The 16,469-nt window shown below is 38.6% G+C and overlaps 1 protein-coding gene across 1 annotated transcript in view; it reads left to right on the top strand.

Annotated features, from left to right (window-relative positions):
- The window catches only part of LOC143437525 (uncharacterized), a 65,204-nt gene extending 54,151 nt beyond the window's left edge, over positions 1-11,053 (top strand). The window contains 1 exon segment of the mRNA XM_076922303.1: positions 9,186-11,053. Within this exon segment, the coding sequence (XP_076778418.1) occupies positions 9,186-10,416 (1,231 nt within the window). The 3' untranslated portion in view covers positions 10,417-11,053.
- The last annotated feature ends 5,416 nt before the right edge of the window (positions 11,054-16,469 follow it).

The following is a 16,469-nucleotide window of genomic DNA, read 5'->3' as shown; positions in this document are numbered from 1 at the left end:
AGCAGTTATGGTGCCTCAGAGAAGAGTTCTCTAAGGGACCAAACTAAAACCAAAGAGAAGACAAGGATTCTCAAAATAAGACAGTCATAGAAGATGTCATGGAAGGATTCTGTTATGTGAGTGGGGAAACATCCACAAAAGTCAGACTGTTAGGACTACTATAACTTCTACTCAAGATATCAGTAAGTACTTATTTCTTCAAAATTCTAGTATGTACTGAAGATCAGCTGTAATTTCCTGCAACATGAAGTCGACCAGTCTTTGGTTTTTCCCTTGGTCGACAGCCTTTATTGGGACATTCTATTAAACATTCTTTCTATATGTATAAAGAAATTCATTCTCTCTGTGATTTGAGATGTGTTTATCTAAAGAACCTGTACTAATACAAGTGTGGTTTTCCTCTGCTTCATCACTGATGAAGATGAGCTGGTTAACAATGGTGTTCAACATTGTTTTCCTTATTTTTCTGGCTTTTCTCCCAGGGTTGTTTCATACCTAACTTCTGGTGAAAGGGAGTCTCAGTTTCCCTAAGCCCAGCATGAAGCCACAAACAAAACTCTTGTTTCCTAAAATCCCTCTTTAATGTTAATAGACTGGGCAGTCTTCCATTTCTGGGTCAGATTGATACATACACTACACCTATGAAAGCTATTCGTCTTGATTTCAGGAAGAAGAAGGCAAGTGCTGTGAGGAAAGTGCAGGCAAGGTCTGAAGTCAGATCCTGGTAAGGGCAGGATCAATGCTCACAGAGGGGGGTTTGATCAAGTATCTGAACAGCCTGAGCTGGAATATTGGGTTCTCCCCCAGGGCTGGGTGAGGTGAGATTCCTCCTGGAGGAGAGGCAGAAATGCTAATAGAGTGCAAACAACTCCTGAGATCTGGAAAGGTCAGACCTTGGACTGGAAGCACACTTTAACCTTGAGGAAAATTCACTGGCCAATCAGGCCTCCAATTGGATCTGCCAGTCAGACAAAGAGGCGGGATCTTCTGGGTTCCTCTCTGGAAGTTTGCTACCATTGTGCAGGCTTGTATGGTTCTCTGCTTCCTGCTCTGAGCTGTGCTGTTGTTGGGTGCTGTGAGAGGACCCCAGGGGAGCTCTGAAATCTAGACATGGTGAGCACTGGAAAAAAATGCCCACAAAGGGGATGAGCAGGTGGCTGAGCAGTGTGAGCTGGGTTGGTGGGTCCTCTCTGAGGCTGGAGTGAAGCCATCAGTCAGATGTGACCACCTGTGTGGTCCCCCACTCCCTCTTCAAAAAAAAAAAAAAAAAAAAAAAAAAAAAGAAGACAGGTGTATATCTAATAGGTCTGCTTTTATATGTTACTTGTTTTTGTTTTGTTTAGTTTTTATCAGTTTTTTGTTGCAGTTGTTTATAATTCTTTGTATGTTTAATGTTTTGACTATTATGCAGCAAAGGGACTTTTTTCCTTAGTCTAATATATTTGGTATTTTCAATGCTTCTTTACCTTAATAGGCATCTTCTTCTTTTTAGGAAATTTTTCATTTATTATTTCATTGAAAGTATTTTCTAGACTTTTCAGCTGATACTCTCTTCTATTCCAGTCATCTGTAGTTTTTGCCTTCTCATATGTTGCAGTGTTCCTAGTTGCTTATTGCCACAATACTGTTAGATGCAATATTTTTGTTTTTGACCAATATGTCCATTTTTCTATTTATCTTCCCTTTCTATTCTGTCTGTGAACTTTGCCTCTGTGGTTGTCAGTGTACAGGCAATTTCAATTGCCTGCGTTCAGGGACTTAGCACATGCTTAAGTCAGTACCTGCCTCGATCAACTGCTGCTGTTGTCAAGTGTGCTTTAAATACATTGACCACCAAAAATAGCAGCTCTCTATGTTTGTTCCCTGTCTCTGTTCTCTGCACATGATTTTTTTTTTTTTTTTTTTTTTTTTTTGGTTTTTTGAGACAGAGTTTATCTGTGTAGCCCTGGCTGACCTGGAACTCACTCTGTAGGCCAGGCTGGCCTGGAACTCAGAAATCCACCTGCCTCTACCTCCCAAGTGCTGGGATTAAAGGCATGTGCCACCACTGCCGGGCTCACATGCCCCTTTGTATTCTCTGTCTCTACCCTCATGGCTCTGTCTCTGCTCCCTGTCTGTCTGCCTGTCTGTAGGTCCTCTTGTGTATGTCTGTCCCTTCCCCGGGTTCTCACTCCTCTCACTTTCCCCAAATAACCTCTTTTGCAAAATATGTGTTACATGTTTTGATTTCTAATGACCTGGTGTGATAGGATAGCTTGGATTTCTAGACAATGAATTTTTCTTGCTGTTGTTTATTATATTCCTATGCTGGTATCTAGGTATCTGGGTTTGAGGTGATTATTGGTCTAGGTACTGGTTTCTGGGTTTGTCTTGTTTGTTTGGAAGTTTGTTCCTGGGTTACTATTTGATATTTGGATTTTCAGAGAGTGTTGACTGAATGTTGCCTCTTTTACTGATCTGTTTGGTGCAAATGTTCAAGAGGGAATGCCTGCTCATGTTGAAAGCAGGGAGAAGAGGCAGGTAGGAAGAGATGATCTTAGCAAATCACAAAGAGACACAGTGAGGAGCAAGGTTAAGCTGCCTCTGGTGTTTAGTACAGTGGTAGAGGCAACTGTGAAAATTGCATCTGGGATAACAAATAGTGTGTTAGATCTATGGAAAGCTAACCTTGCATATTTTCAGGCATGGCATGTGGTTGAACAGAGTGTATCTGCCCAAATGGGGGCTGTGACACAGGGATTAGGCAGGAAAAGAAAGGAAGAGATCTGTGGTCTCTTTTAGAGGAATGTAGAAAATATCAGAAAATGAGATGGAAAAGTCATAGAATGCTGTACATGAATCTTTTTTTTTTTTTTCTCTGTGTAGCCCTGGCTGTCTTGGAACTCACTCTGTAGACCAGGCTGGCCTCGAACTCAGAAATCCGCCTGCCTTTGCCTCCCAAGTACTGGGATTAAAGGCGTGTGCCACCACCGCCCGGCCTGTACATGAATCTTAACCGGTTGTTCTCATAGGACCTGGAAGATTGGAGTGTTTACAGTAATGCAGCCAGAGGACGTTGAGGATATAGTATTTCGTGGAAAATAGATTCTGTGAAAAATTTAGCTAGAGGTCATTTGTGTGATATTGTGAGCCTTTCATAATATGCTTATGCACTGAGATACTGAATAGGTAAAAATTTAGAAATAAAGGTGTTTGTTCACTTTTGCCATTTATTTATATATTCAATGTACATCTCATTTGATATGCCCTCTTCATTCCACCTTACACAGTCCCTCATCTCTGACTCCTGTTTATCTCCCCAGGGAGGGTAGAAACCACCTCAGTATCCCCCAACCGTGGCATGGCAAGTCTCTGCAAGGCTAGGCACATCCTTTCCCACCGAGGTCAGACAAGGCAGCCAAGTTAGGAGAAGTGTTTACACAGATAGGCAACAACTTAAGGGACATCCCTTGCTCCACATGTTGGGGGACCCAGGTGAAGACTGAATAGCACATGTACTACATATGAGGTGGGCATCTTGGTCTAGCCTGTGTATGCTCTTTGGTTGGTGGCTCAGTCTCTTGAGAGTCTTCTTGGGTCCAGGTTAGTTGATTCTGATGATCTTCTTGTGGACTTCCTGTCTACAAGAAGGGGCCCTCAATCCATTCCCCAACTCTTCCAAAAGACTCCCTGAGCCCTGTGTAATGTTAGACGGTGGGACTATGCATCTGTTTCAGTCAGGTGCTGGATGGAGACCATTAGAGGATGTTTATGCTAAGCTCCTGTCTGCAAGTATAACAAAGTATCCTCAGTAATGTCAGGGACTAGTGCTTGCCCATGGGATCGGTTGCAAGTTAGGCAGGGTATCATTTGGCCATTCCCTCAGTCTCTGTTCCATCTTTGTGCCTGCATTTCTTGTAAACAGGACCAATTTTGGGTGGAAAGGTTTTTGGTTCGGGTTGTGTCTTTAACTCTCCACTGGGAGTCCTGCCTGGCTGCAGGATGTGGCTTCTTTAGGGTCCATATCTCACTGTTATGCATCTTAGGTAAGATCAATCCCACAGACTCCTTGGTGCCCTCCCATTCATGGTCTCTGGCACATCCTTTAGGATGCCCCCTCCTCCTAGCCAGCTGCAGATTTTGATTCATTTTCTCCCTCTGGCCCTCTCTTGTCTCTCCCCACACCTGTACCTGATTCTCCTCCATTCCCCTTTCTTATTTGCTCTCACATCCAGTTCTCCCTCTTCCATCTGCCTCATATGACTGTTTTATTCCCCCTTCTGAGTAAGATCTACCATGCTCATTTGGACCTTCCTTCTTACTTAGCTTCTTTTGGTCTATGGAATGTAGTGTGGATATCCTCTACTTTATGGTTAATATTCATTTGAAAGTGAGTCCATACATGCATGTCCATTTGGGTCTGGGTTACCACACTCAGGATGATAGTTTCTTGTTCTATCCATTTGTTTTCAAAATTCATCATGTCATGGTTCTTAATAGCTGAATAGTATTCCATTTTGTAAATAAACCACATATTCTGTATCCATATTTTGGTTGAGGGACATTTGCATTCTTTCCAGTTTCTAGCTGTTATAAATAAAATGGCTATGAGCTTAGTGGAGCACATGTCCTTGTGGGTGTATGTCTGAGAAGGTACCCTAAGTGTAACACTTCCTTCTGCTAAATCTTAAATTAATAGAAAGAGTAGGGAAAGTGTTTCCTAGTCCCAGGAAGGAACTTTAAATAAAACCTGCTGCAACTGTGGTCCAAGGGAGGCAGGGCCCATCAACTTAGAAGGCAAACTTGACAGGATCACCCATATTATGCTGCTTCTTGAAACTGAAAGATGAAAAATTCAAGGTCATGGAGTCTTCCTCTATGGTCTCAGTTTAGCACTATTCCAGCCATCTTTTGTTAGAGTCAAAGCCACAGTGAAGATTCTGTGAAAGTTCATTGCATTGAATTTGTTGAGGATGATGCTTGGCTTGCATTTTGCAACTACAACTTGTTGAGATACCTAAGGTATGAAGAAATATGCCATGGAGAGATACATACAGGGAGAGGAGGTACCCAAACTGAGGGATGTACGACTAGTTACAGCAAAAGGTTCCTCTAAGCCTTTAGAATCTGAAGTCCAATGTGTCTGAGACAAAGCTATGGGATTTGGATGTTTGTCCTTCTGTGTTTCTTGCCTTGGTCCAATCTTCTCTCCCCATGTGCACATTCCTATCTATTGGAATGGAAAGGAGTATTTTGTGCCATTGTATGTTGGAAAGATATAACTTGTTTTCTGATTTTATAAGATGTGGCTTTCAAGATTTGCCTTGAGTGTCAGAAGAAACTTTAGACGTTTGAACACTTTAGGAGCTCCTACAGACAATCAGGATCACAGAAGTTAGATTGAATGCATTTTCCTCACAGGATGGACATGAGCCTCTAGTTTTCAGGGTCAGAATCCAATTGATTGAAACAAAAAGCATCTAGATAGGATGGTGTTTTTGAGCACTTGTCTCTCGTGTCTGGCTTTCTGTGTGGAGCTTGGGGATGCTCTTGTAGAAAAGGAGCCTTTCCAGATTCATTTTGGGGAATAGGATAGTGTGTACTTTCCTAAAATTTTTTCTTTCTTGCTTGCTTTCTTTTTTGTTTCTGCAATAATTTATATATTTATTATAACCCTGATCACTGTTTCTACTGCCCTCACCAATCTCTTTTGTTTCTCCTTTGAGAGGGTGTGGGCCTCCTAGGTATCCCCACACCATGGTGTATCAAGTCTTGGGTTAAGTGCATGCTCTCCCACTGAGACCAGACATAGCAGCTTTGTTAGTAGAACAGATTCCAAAGATAGGCAGCAGCTTTAGGGACAGTCCCTGGTACAGTAGTTGGAGAACCGTTATGAAGACTGAGCTGCATATCTGCTACATATGTGCTTGGGGCCTCAGTCCAGCCTGTGTATGCTGTTTTGTTGTAGCTCAGTTACTGAGTGTCCCCAACGGTCTTGGTTAGTTGAGTTTGTTCTTCCTGTGGAGTTCCTATCCTCTTGAGGACCTTCAATCCTTTTCTCAACTTTTACATAAAATTCCCCATGGACCATTCTATGTTTGACTGGTTCTCTGTTTCAGTCAGCTGCTGAGTGGAGCCTCTCAATGGACAATTATGCAAGGCTCCTGTGTGGGAGCATAACAGAGTATCCTTAATAGTGTCATGGATTAGAGCTTGCCAGTAAGGTGGGTCTCTAGTTGGGCAAGTTTTCATTGGCCATTCCCTCATTCTCTGCTGCAGATTTCCCCCTGCATTTCTGTTAGACAGCACAAATTTTGTTCTGTGTGTTTACTGTGTTGTGGTTGAATCTTATCCCCAAGCTTTTTCATGCTCTCATACATTCACCATTTGGTCTCTGTCCCTAAATCACATAAGATATAGTATAAACATTTGCTATTTAATGTTAATCTATTTTGCAAGCTTGTTGGTTTTATATTTTTAACTTTATTTTTTTTTGTTTTTCAAGATAAAATTTCTCTGTGAAGCCCTTCCTGTCCTGATAGTAGTTATAGAATCCACACAAGCCACCTGACATGTTATTGTACAATAAGCACATGCTTCTGTGCTGCTCTTCATCCACATGTTTAATTGTGAAATTTGTCCCAATATATAGGTTATATTCTATTTCTAAAAATGACATATGATCATGATATCAACACTTCCTGAGGCTTTAGAGTCATTGGATTACAGGTGTATTATGTTCTGCCTTAGTCCTGTGTTTCTTCTGAAATTTTTGGACAAATAGGAGCATTTTGCCTGTGTGGATGAATATGATTATCATATGTGCCTCTTCTTTAGTTTTGTCAGAATGTGGCCTCAGAACTCTTGATCTTCATGTTACGGGTAGTTGTTGGTCCCCATGGAGATGTTAGAAATTTCCCACCATTATGTGGAAGACCAGCCAGAGCTTTCCACTTCTGAGTTATCTCAGTCTCCTGCCCTATTTATGATCAACATTTATATAACTAATATTTTATCTGTCCATTTGTATCTGTTTAAACATGCATCCCTTTTAGTCAAATTTTATTAATTTTGCATTTTAATCTGGTACACTTTATGTTTCTATAAGATGAATACAGAACTGCTTTGAATGTATAATTCTTTGTAGGAACTTCAGTAAAGAACTGTGAATTCTCTCTATCATTTCTGTATCCTTGGTTGATTTTTACAGGGGCCTGAGTGTCTTAATATGCAACTTTCGCTGTCCTGAAACTTGTTGCCTTGACTCTGCTGGCATCAAGCTCAAGGACATATACCTGCCTGTGCCTCTGGGATTAAAGACATGAGCAACACACCCAGGTTGTCCATCATTATGTAGTTACTAATTGTTCATACAATTTCTTTAATGTGTGCTCAGTGCTGTTGGTCTGTTTTCCTCTCTATCTCCCTCTTAACTGGCATTTTTCTTGCAAAGCTATATCCTATTCGGTGGGTTCAGAAGTGACACATACAATCCTCATAATACAAGTTCCTTCTAAAATGACATAGCGATTAGATTATAAATTCTGTTTCAAGAATAAATGGAGGTAGCACCGGAAATATATGATTATATTGTCTAGGAAGCATACATTTATTTACAGTGATGTCAGTATCATGCTTTTTGTTGTACACATATTTTAGGACGCAATAAATTTTGATGATGTGCATATCAACTTCACTGGAGAAGAGTGGAATTTGCTGGATCCTTCCCAGAAGAATCTCTACAAAGATGTGATGCTGGAGACCTACAGGAACCTCACTGATATAGGTAAGACTGTGAATTTTCTTTTGCTTTTCAAAATAAGGGGACAAATATTTCTTTATTATTGATGAGACTCTGTTATTTCAATTGAGAACACAGAAGATTGAGTAAAATAAATCAGAGTTAGTGTTGTGAACATTCACAGTAACTTGAATTTTACCTAATTTCCAATAGTATATCATTCATTTTCTGGTACTGTGTTTTAGGGTACAATTGGGAAGACCACCGTATTGAAAAAGAATTTCAATATTCTAGAAGGTACGAAAGGTAATACTAATGTGCAAACTGATACAAATATTGTCTCCAAGGAAATTTTAATATGTCCTGGAAACTCTAAAGAAAAGGATGTATGTAAAATATCAGTCCTTTAAGTATAGCATTGATTAAAATATTCTCACAAAGCCATGTGCCTTAATGTCAGTTATCTGATTTGTGTTTGCAAGGCATTCCTTTAAGGAAGAAGACATAGAAACAATGCCTTAAGAGATAACTTTATTTGATTTATAGCTCCATTAGAGCTATGCTGTGGAACTACTAATCTGAATAGTCTCATAATATTTAGATGTTTCACATTAAATAGTGATAAATATATATCCAAAGCCATCCAATAAGTAAATAGTCCATGGTAAATTTGGTGATACTCATATTCTTGTAGTGACATTGCTAAGTTTATTGAGAGGTCAGTTTATGGGAGTCAAGAATGTTGCCGTGGAGAAACCTCAATCCACATACAGTATGTCTAGAAGAAGCAAAAAGTAAAATGGTGTTAATTCTATGTGGAACCCTTCCATTTCTTCTTTTTATGGGCATATCATGTGTCAGAATAATAAAAACTGATGTGAGCATACAAATATTTAAAGGAGCAATATACCTATCTCTATTCCAGAACAGTGAGAAGATATGTAGTATTCTGCCTTTGGTAGACTTTCTGAATATGATAGAAGTTTGGAATTAATTGGTTTTCTGACTTTACTGGGAACATCCCCAAAGTTACACTGCAGAATATCTATCCCAGTGGGTACTAGAAAATTGTAAATTTTTCTGTTTTTCCTGGTTCACAGTGCTAATGTAGTGTGATTCACACTGCAGAAAATTTATGAATACAAGCAGTGTTATAAAGGTCTGCTTTTTTCATTTTCCTTCAGATACATGAAATACATAATACAGAAATCTCATATAGAAAAAGGATGTTATAACTGTGAGCCATGTAATAAATATTCTTGTCATCACAGGTGTTTTCAAATAGGCAGATCAAGCCATAGTTGGGAAGAACACCATGAATCTATGAAATGATAAAACCATAAGATATGATTCTTTTTTATTATTAAACTATAAAATTAATTCATATTGATTAATTGTTTGATCAGGGTAATGAATATGGTAAAGCTTTCACTTGTGCCAATTATCGTTGCAGGCATGTAAGAAGTCATATTGGGGAGAAACCATATGAATGTAATCAATGTGGTAAAGCCTTTATAAGACCCAGTCATCTCCAAAGACATAAAATAATACATACTGGAGAAAAACCTTATGAATGTAATCAATGTGGTAAAGCCTTTTCACATCAGAGTGCTCTCCAAAGTCATAAAAGAACCCACACTGGAGAGAAACCTTATGAATGTAATCAGTGTGGTAAAGCCTTTGCAAGACCCTATCATCTCCAATGTCATAAAAGAACACATACTGGAGTGAAACCTTATGAATGTGATCAATGTGGTAAAGCATTTTCACGAAGGAGTACTCTACAATATCATAAAAGCACACATACTGGAGAGAAACCTTATGATTGTAATCATTGTGGTAAAGCCTTTGCAAGAAGCATTATTCTTCAAAAACATAAAAGTGTACATATTGGAGAGAAACCTTATGAATGTAATCAATGTGGTAAAGCCTTTTCACATCAGAGTGGTCTCCAATATCATAAAAAAACACATACTGGAGAGAAACCTTATGAATGTAATCAATGTGGTAAAGCCTTTGTTTGTCAGAATAGTCTCCAACGTCATAAAAGAACCCACACTGGAGAGAAACCTTATGACTGTAATCAGTGTGGTAAAGCCTTTTCACATCACAGTGCTCTCCAAAGACATAAAAGAATACATACTGGAGAGAAACCTTATGAATGTAATCAGTGTGGTAAAGCCTTTTCACGTCAGAGTGCTCTACAAAGTCATAAAAGAACACATACTGGAGAGAAACCTTATGAATGTAATCAATGTGGTAAAGCCTTTGCAAGAGCCTATCATCTCAAAAGTCATAAAAGAATACATACTGGAGAGAAACCTTATGAATGTGATCAGTGTGGTAAAGCATTTTCACAACGGAATACTCTACAATATCATAAAAGAACACATACTGGAGAGAAACCTTATAAATGTAATCAATGTGGTAAAGCCTTTTCACATCAGAGTGCTCTACAAAGTCATAAAAGAACACATACTGGAGAGAAACCTCATGAATGTAATCAATGTAATAAAGCCTTTGCAAGACCCTATCATCTCAAAAGTCATATAAGGACACATACTGGAGAGAAACTTCATGAATGTAATCAATGTGGTAAGGCATTTTCACAACGGCGTACTCTACAATGTCATAAAAGAACACATACTGGAGATAAACCTCATGAATGTAATCAATGTGGTAAAGCCTATTTATAAGGAAGATGTCTTCAAAACTGTAAAAGACCATGTACTGGAGAGAAATCTTATTAATATAATCCATGTGACAAAAGGCTTTTTACAAAGTTATTTTTCTGCAAAAGTATAAAAGAGCCCATGTTGGAGAGAAACTATGAATGTAATTGTACTGTCTGGTTTTGTGTGTAACTCGACACTGGCTGGAGTTATCACAGAGAAAGGAGCTTCATTTGAGGAAATGCCTCCATGAGATTCAGCTGTATGGCATTTTCTCAATTAGTGATAAGTGGGGAGGGCCCACTGTGGGTGGTATCATCCTTGGGATGGTAGTCTTGGGTTCCATGGGACTTTGTTATTTTCCAAGAACTGTAACTTCCAGCGTTCCAGGAAGTTACCTGTTTCCTGAGCAGGTGAGTCATATAGGTTAATTTTGGGCACTACACAACCTTGATCTGTTGTCATCATAATCTCTTTGCCTCTATCCATTGTTCCTCTAGTAAGTAGTGTGATGTCAATCCAGGGGAAGCAAACCAGTAAATATCATTCTTCCATGGCCTCTGTATCAGCTTCTGCTTTTTGACCTGCTTAGTTACAGTCTTGACTTTCTTTGGTGAACAGCAACGTGGAAGTGAAGCTCAATAAACCCTTTCCTCCTCAACTTCCTTATAGTTCATGATGTTTTGTACAAGAATAGAAACCCTAAGACAATAATCAGTGTGCTAAAGCCTTTGCATGTCCCACTACTTTCCAAAACATAAAAGACCCATACTGGAAAGAAACCTCATTAATGTAGTCAATATGTTAAAGACTTTTCACAACCTTGTAGTCTCTATTAGTATAAAAGAACATATACCAGAGAGAAAACAAATGAATGTAATCAGCATTCTAAAGCATTTGCAAGTCACAGTCATCTGCAGTCTTTTTAAAAATTGGATATTATATTTACATTTCAAATTTTATCCCCTTAGCCAATTTCCCCCACCTCCCAGGAACCTCTTATCCCATCCCCCCTCCTCCTACTTCTATGAGGATGTGCCCCCATCTACCCCCTGACTCCCACCTTCCCCCCTCGAGTTATCTCCCCCACTCGGTGTTCAGCCTTCATGGGACCAAGGACCTCTTCTCCCACCTATGCCCCACAAGGCCATCCTCCCCTACATAAACAGATGGAATCATGGCTCCCTCCCTATATGCTCCCAGGCTGGTGCTTTAGACCCTGGGGAGCTCTGGTTGGTTGGTATTGTTGCTTTTCTCATGGAGCCACAAACCCTTTCAGCTCCTCCAGTCTTCTCTCTAACTTCTCCATTGGGAAACCCTTGATCAGATTAGTGGTTGCTGTGAGCATCTGCCTCTGAATATGTCAGGCTCTGGCAGACCTTTAAGGAGACAGCTATATCAGGCCCTTGTCAACATGTGCTTCCTGACATCTACATCAGCATCTACCTTTGGTTCCTGCACATGGGATGCAGTCTTATAAAAGATCCATAGAAGAGATAAACCACATAAATGCTCTCAATGTGGTACAGCCTTTACATATCATCGTTCTTTGCAGACAAAAAAATCACTCTGGATAGAACCCATGTTAATGTAATCACTGTGGTAAAACCTTGTCAATTCACTGTCATCTGCAAATACATAATAGAACACATGCAAGAGAGTAACCCTATGAAGGTAGTCAGTATATTAAGCCTTTGCGAGTTATAGTTATCGCCCAATACATAAAACAACACATTCTGTAGAGAAACTGCATGAATGTCATGAATGAGGTAACGCCTTTCCAGGGCAGTCATCTCTGAATACACAAAAGAAAATGTGTAGGAGAGAAAGCCTTTGCATATCACAGTTGTCTCCAAATACATGAAGGAGCACACAGTGGAGAGAAGCCCTGTGAGTTTAATGAATGTGGTAAAGCCTTTGCTTGTCACTGTACTCTCTAAATACTTGAAGGAGCACACACTCTGAGAAACCTTATGAATGAAATGAACATGGAAAAGCCTGTGCATATCACTGTAGTTTCCAAAGACAGAAAAAATACATATTGAACAGAAACCTTGTGAATGTACTCAAATTGGAAAATCCTTTACATGCCACAGTAGTCTTTGAATAAAAAAATGAACACATACTAGAGAGAAATCTTCTGAAAGTAATCAACATGTTAAAGCCTCTGCATGTCTTAATCACAGTTAAATGAATGAAAGAATTCATAGTAGAAATGTACTGTGGTGATTTGAATATGCTTGGACCTAAGAAGTGGCACTATTAAGATGTTTGGCCTTGTTGGAATAGATAGTACTGTCTAGAAGGAAGTGAATTCCTATGATGATGGTCTTCGGAGCTCTGTCCAGGATAAAACAGACCCTCCCACTGTTTGGCTGGAAGATGTCTCTTCTTGGTTGCCTTTTCATGAAAATGCAGAATTCTCAGCTTCATCTTCAGCATCATGGCTGCCTGCATGCTGCTATTCTTCCTGCTATAATGGAAATTGACTAAACATTTGAAACTGTTAGCAAGGCTCAATTAAACACCTGCCTCTAAAACAGTTGCCTTGGTCACAGTGTCTCTTTTTAGCCATGGAAATTCTATCTAAGACAGAAGTTGGTACCCCAGACAGAAGTATTGATATGATAGGCTTGAACATGTTTTTGTTTAGAGCAATGTGGATTTTTAGACTTTGGATTGGTACATGCATTAAGTGGAACTTAATGGTCCATTCTATTAGGAATATGGAACACATATGTACTAAGGGCGATTTGAACTTTGTATATTGTTTTAATGATGTTTTGGTGAAGAATGTTGCTGCCTTTTCCCCATGTCTGAAGGGTGTTCTAGAGGCTAAGGTGAGGAGGTTTATGTTGATTGCATTGGCAAATAAAGTCTCAGGAAAGCCAGGCATAGCCTTTGGCCTGTGTTTACTCTCATGGTGATTGTTTTGATCATGCTTAGTAACCTTAGAAAGGAAAAAATAGAAAATGTTAGGTTCAAAGAGAAAAGGCTCACCAGGAAGTTGAATGAAGCTAAATCCTGTGATCAAAGATATCTGATGGCATTAAAGAAATGTTGATGTTATAGCAAGATTCCATCCACCTAAATATATGGATGTGAAGTTGTGTGAAGGAGAACTGTATCATGATAGGCATTATTATGGCCTGGGGATTATTTCCATGTGGACTTGAGATACAAGTATGTGTCAAATTGACAAACGATAGAGTGTTGCTAGGGGCCAGCCCCGGCTTGGGTGTGAGGGGGAGAGAGATGCAGCTGCTTCTTCTTTCTTCTCCTCCTCCATCTGTCCGGTTCTTCATGAGGCAGCCCCTATGCTACTCTAGCTGACCTGCAGTCAGCATCCTGTCCCTAGGGCCAGCAAGAATTTAAGTAGCCTTGTACTATCCTAAAAACTTCTGAGTGTAAGAGACTGTAGGATAGGGTGATTAACACCTGTTCTATATGGAAAGGTCCTGAGTGGGGAAGAAGAAAAGATTCTAACAAAGTAAAAACTCTAAGGGAGAAAAATTCTAAGCAGGGGGAAAAGGAAAAGGAAAAGACAAAGGGCTTCTAACTAACTGACTTCATTCTAACTCACTATTCTAACTCACTCTCATCTCTTTGTCCTCAGAACTTATACATCTTTCAGAGTACATGGTCATATGTTACAATGTTCATCACAAGTTCACACCAAAATTCAAGTCATAAATTGAAATAGAAGTTTACAACACAGAACATTTACATGAATATCCATTAGGAGTAATTATCTAGCTAGACATTCATCACCTGTCTAGCTCCACAGGTTCGCAGAAAGTTTGAAACTATAACTTAAGAAATTAGTGAAGTTTTGTATAGATAAACCCAGGCAATATTTTCTCTACTGTCCTGGTACGTATAATAAAACATGGATTCCCTATAGTGACCTAGGTTAATTGTTTTATGACCTCTTGGAATATGCTCTAAGCAGGAGAAGGTCTTGTTACTATCTTTTTCAGGGCAATTAACTGATAACACTCAGGAGACTGGTAGAGTTCTCATTGCAGTTTTGACTATGCCTGAGGGACTTAATAGCAGTCCTGTTATAAAAGAGCTTAGTAATCATTGATATAATTTTAGGAATTCTTATAGTATTATCATCAAGACTTAAGAAGTCATCTATTTGTCTATATAGTATCACTACAAGACAGTACATCTTGGATCTGCAGAGATCTGCTACAAAGGGGTGTGCTATTGCTTAGTGATAGTTGGATATGTGAAATAATAATAATAATAATAATAATAATAATAATAATAATAGGAAAAGCATATTAGTAGCAGGAATCTTTCCTAAAATCACATCCACCACAGCCTTGCTAATGGGGCACACTCATCACAGATTATATAATAATCCAAGGCAAGCATTTCAGAATGATCATCTGCCAATTATTAGCTTGTCCCATTATGGCTCTGACAACTTGCAATGTGTCAAAATATGTGGTCAGTTTACGAGTATGTTTCATGAGTTGCCAAGCAGAAGGTATATTCTCTTTTATTTCAGTACAATGGTCTCTAAATATCAGCTGGATTCATGTTCATGTTGTCAGTTAGCTGGAGTATTTCTCTGTTTACTTTTGTTCTGGTGAATTTGTCAATTGGTGAGAGTGAAATGTTGAAATTTGTGAGTATAAGTGTATGAAAGTTATGATGTAATTTTAGCTTTAAAACTCTTCCTTTTACAAAGGTTGGTGACCATATGTTTAAGGCATAGATGTTAAAAATTTAAATGTCATTTTAATGATTTTTTTCCTTTGAGGAATATGTATTGTCTTTCTCCAATTCTTGATTTTTTTTGTTTACAATCTAGTTTGCTATATTTTAAAATAGTCAAATCAGCTTGCTTCTTTGCCCCATTTGCTTGGAATATCTTCTTAAAACTCTTTACCTTGAAACAAAGCCTGTTCTTGATGTTGAGATATATTTCTTTTATGTAATAGAAGGATAGATTTAGTGTTAGCATACATTCTGTTAGCCTGTGACTTTTTAATTGGTGAACTGAGGTCATTGATATTGAGTCAGTGAACGATGATTGTTATCTCCTGGTATTTTGTTGTTGTTGCTGCTGCTGCTCATGGTGGTGGTGGTGTGTGTGTGAGTATGTGTGTGTGTGAGTGTGTGTGTGTGTGTGTGTGTGTGCTTTCCCTTCTTTTGCAGATAATACGAGATTATTTACTAGCTGTGTTTTTATGTGTATCACTAACTTCCTTGGGTTGAATTCTCCTTCTATCACTTTGTGTAGGTCTGTATTTTTAGATAGATATTGTTTAAGTTTGACTTTATTATGTACTATCTTATTTTTTCTAGTTATGGTGATTAATTTTTTTCTACATATAATAATCTGGTCATCTGTAGTTTCTGCAGCACATATGTGCAAGCCCTTCTGGAGTTTACAGACTCCAGTGAGAAGTCATCTGTAATTTTAATAGATCTTCCTTTATATGTTTTTTGGCTTTTTCCTTTTTCAGCTTTTAGTATTCTTTCTTGGTACTGTATGTTTTGATTATTATACAGGGAAGAGACTTCATTTTATGGTCCATTCTGTTTGATGTTTTGATGATTCTTGTACGTTGATAGATACCTCCCTCTTTAGGTTAGAAAAATTTTTTCTAAGATTTGTTGTTAATACTTTCCAAGACTTTGATCTAGTATTCTTCATCTTTGCACAATGTTCTGGATTTTGTGGATATTTTGTCAGGAATTTTTCGATTTAACATTTTCTTTATCTGATGTATCAACTCCTTATATTGTTTCTTCAATGCTTGAGATTTGTCTTTCATCTCTATATTCTGTTGGTGATACTTGGCTCTGTAGTTCTTATTTTCAGTCCTAAATTTTTATATCCAGTATACCCTCAGTTTGTGTTTTCTTCATTGTTTCTGTTTTTAGGTCTTGAGTAGTTTTATTTTCTTCAACTCTTGATTTGTTACTTTTCTTGGCTTTATTTATAGGATTTTTTGCTTTCCTCTACTTTTTTGTGAGTGTTTTCCTGGCTGTCTTTGAGGTATTTGTTGATTTCCTCTAATTGTTTGTATTTTCCTGGATTTCTTTAAGTGATT

The sequence above is a fragment of the Arvicanthis niloticus genome, chromosome 24 (assembly GCF_011762505.2).
Source record: "Arvicanthis niloticus isolate mArvNil1 chromosome 24, mArvNil1.pat.X, whole genome shotgun sequence".
Lineage (NCBI taxonomy): Eukaryota > Metazoa > Chordata > Mammalia > Rodentia > Muridae > Arvicanthis > Arvicanthis niloticus.
The sequence above is the reverse complement of the archived record's forward strand: the minus strand, read 5'-3'. Positions and strand labels throughout refer to the sequence as shown.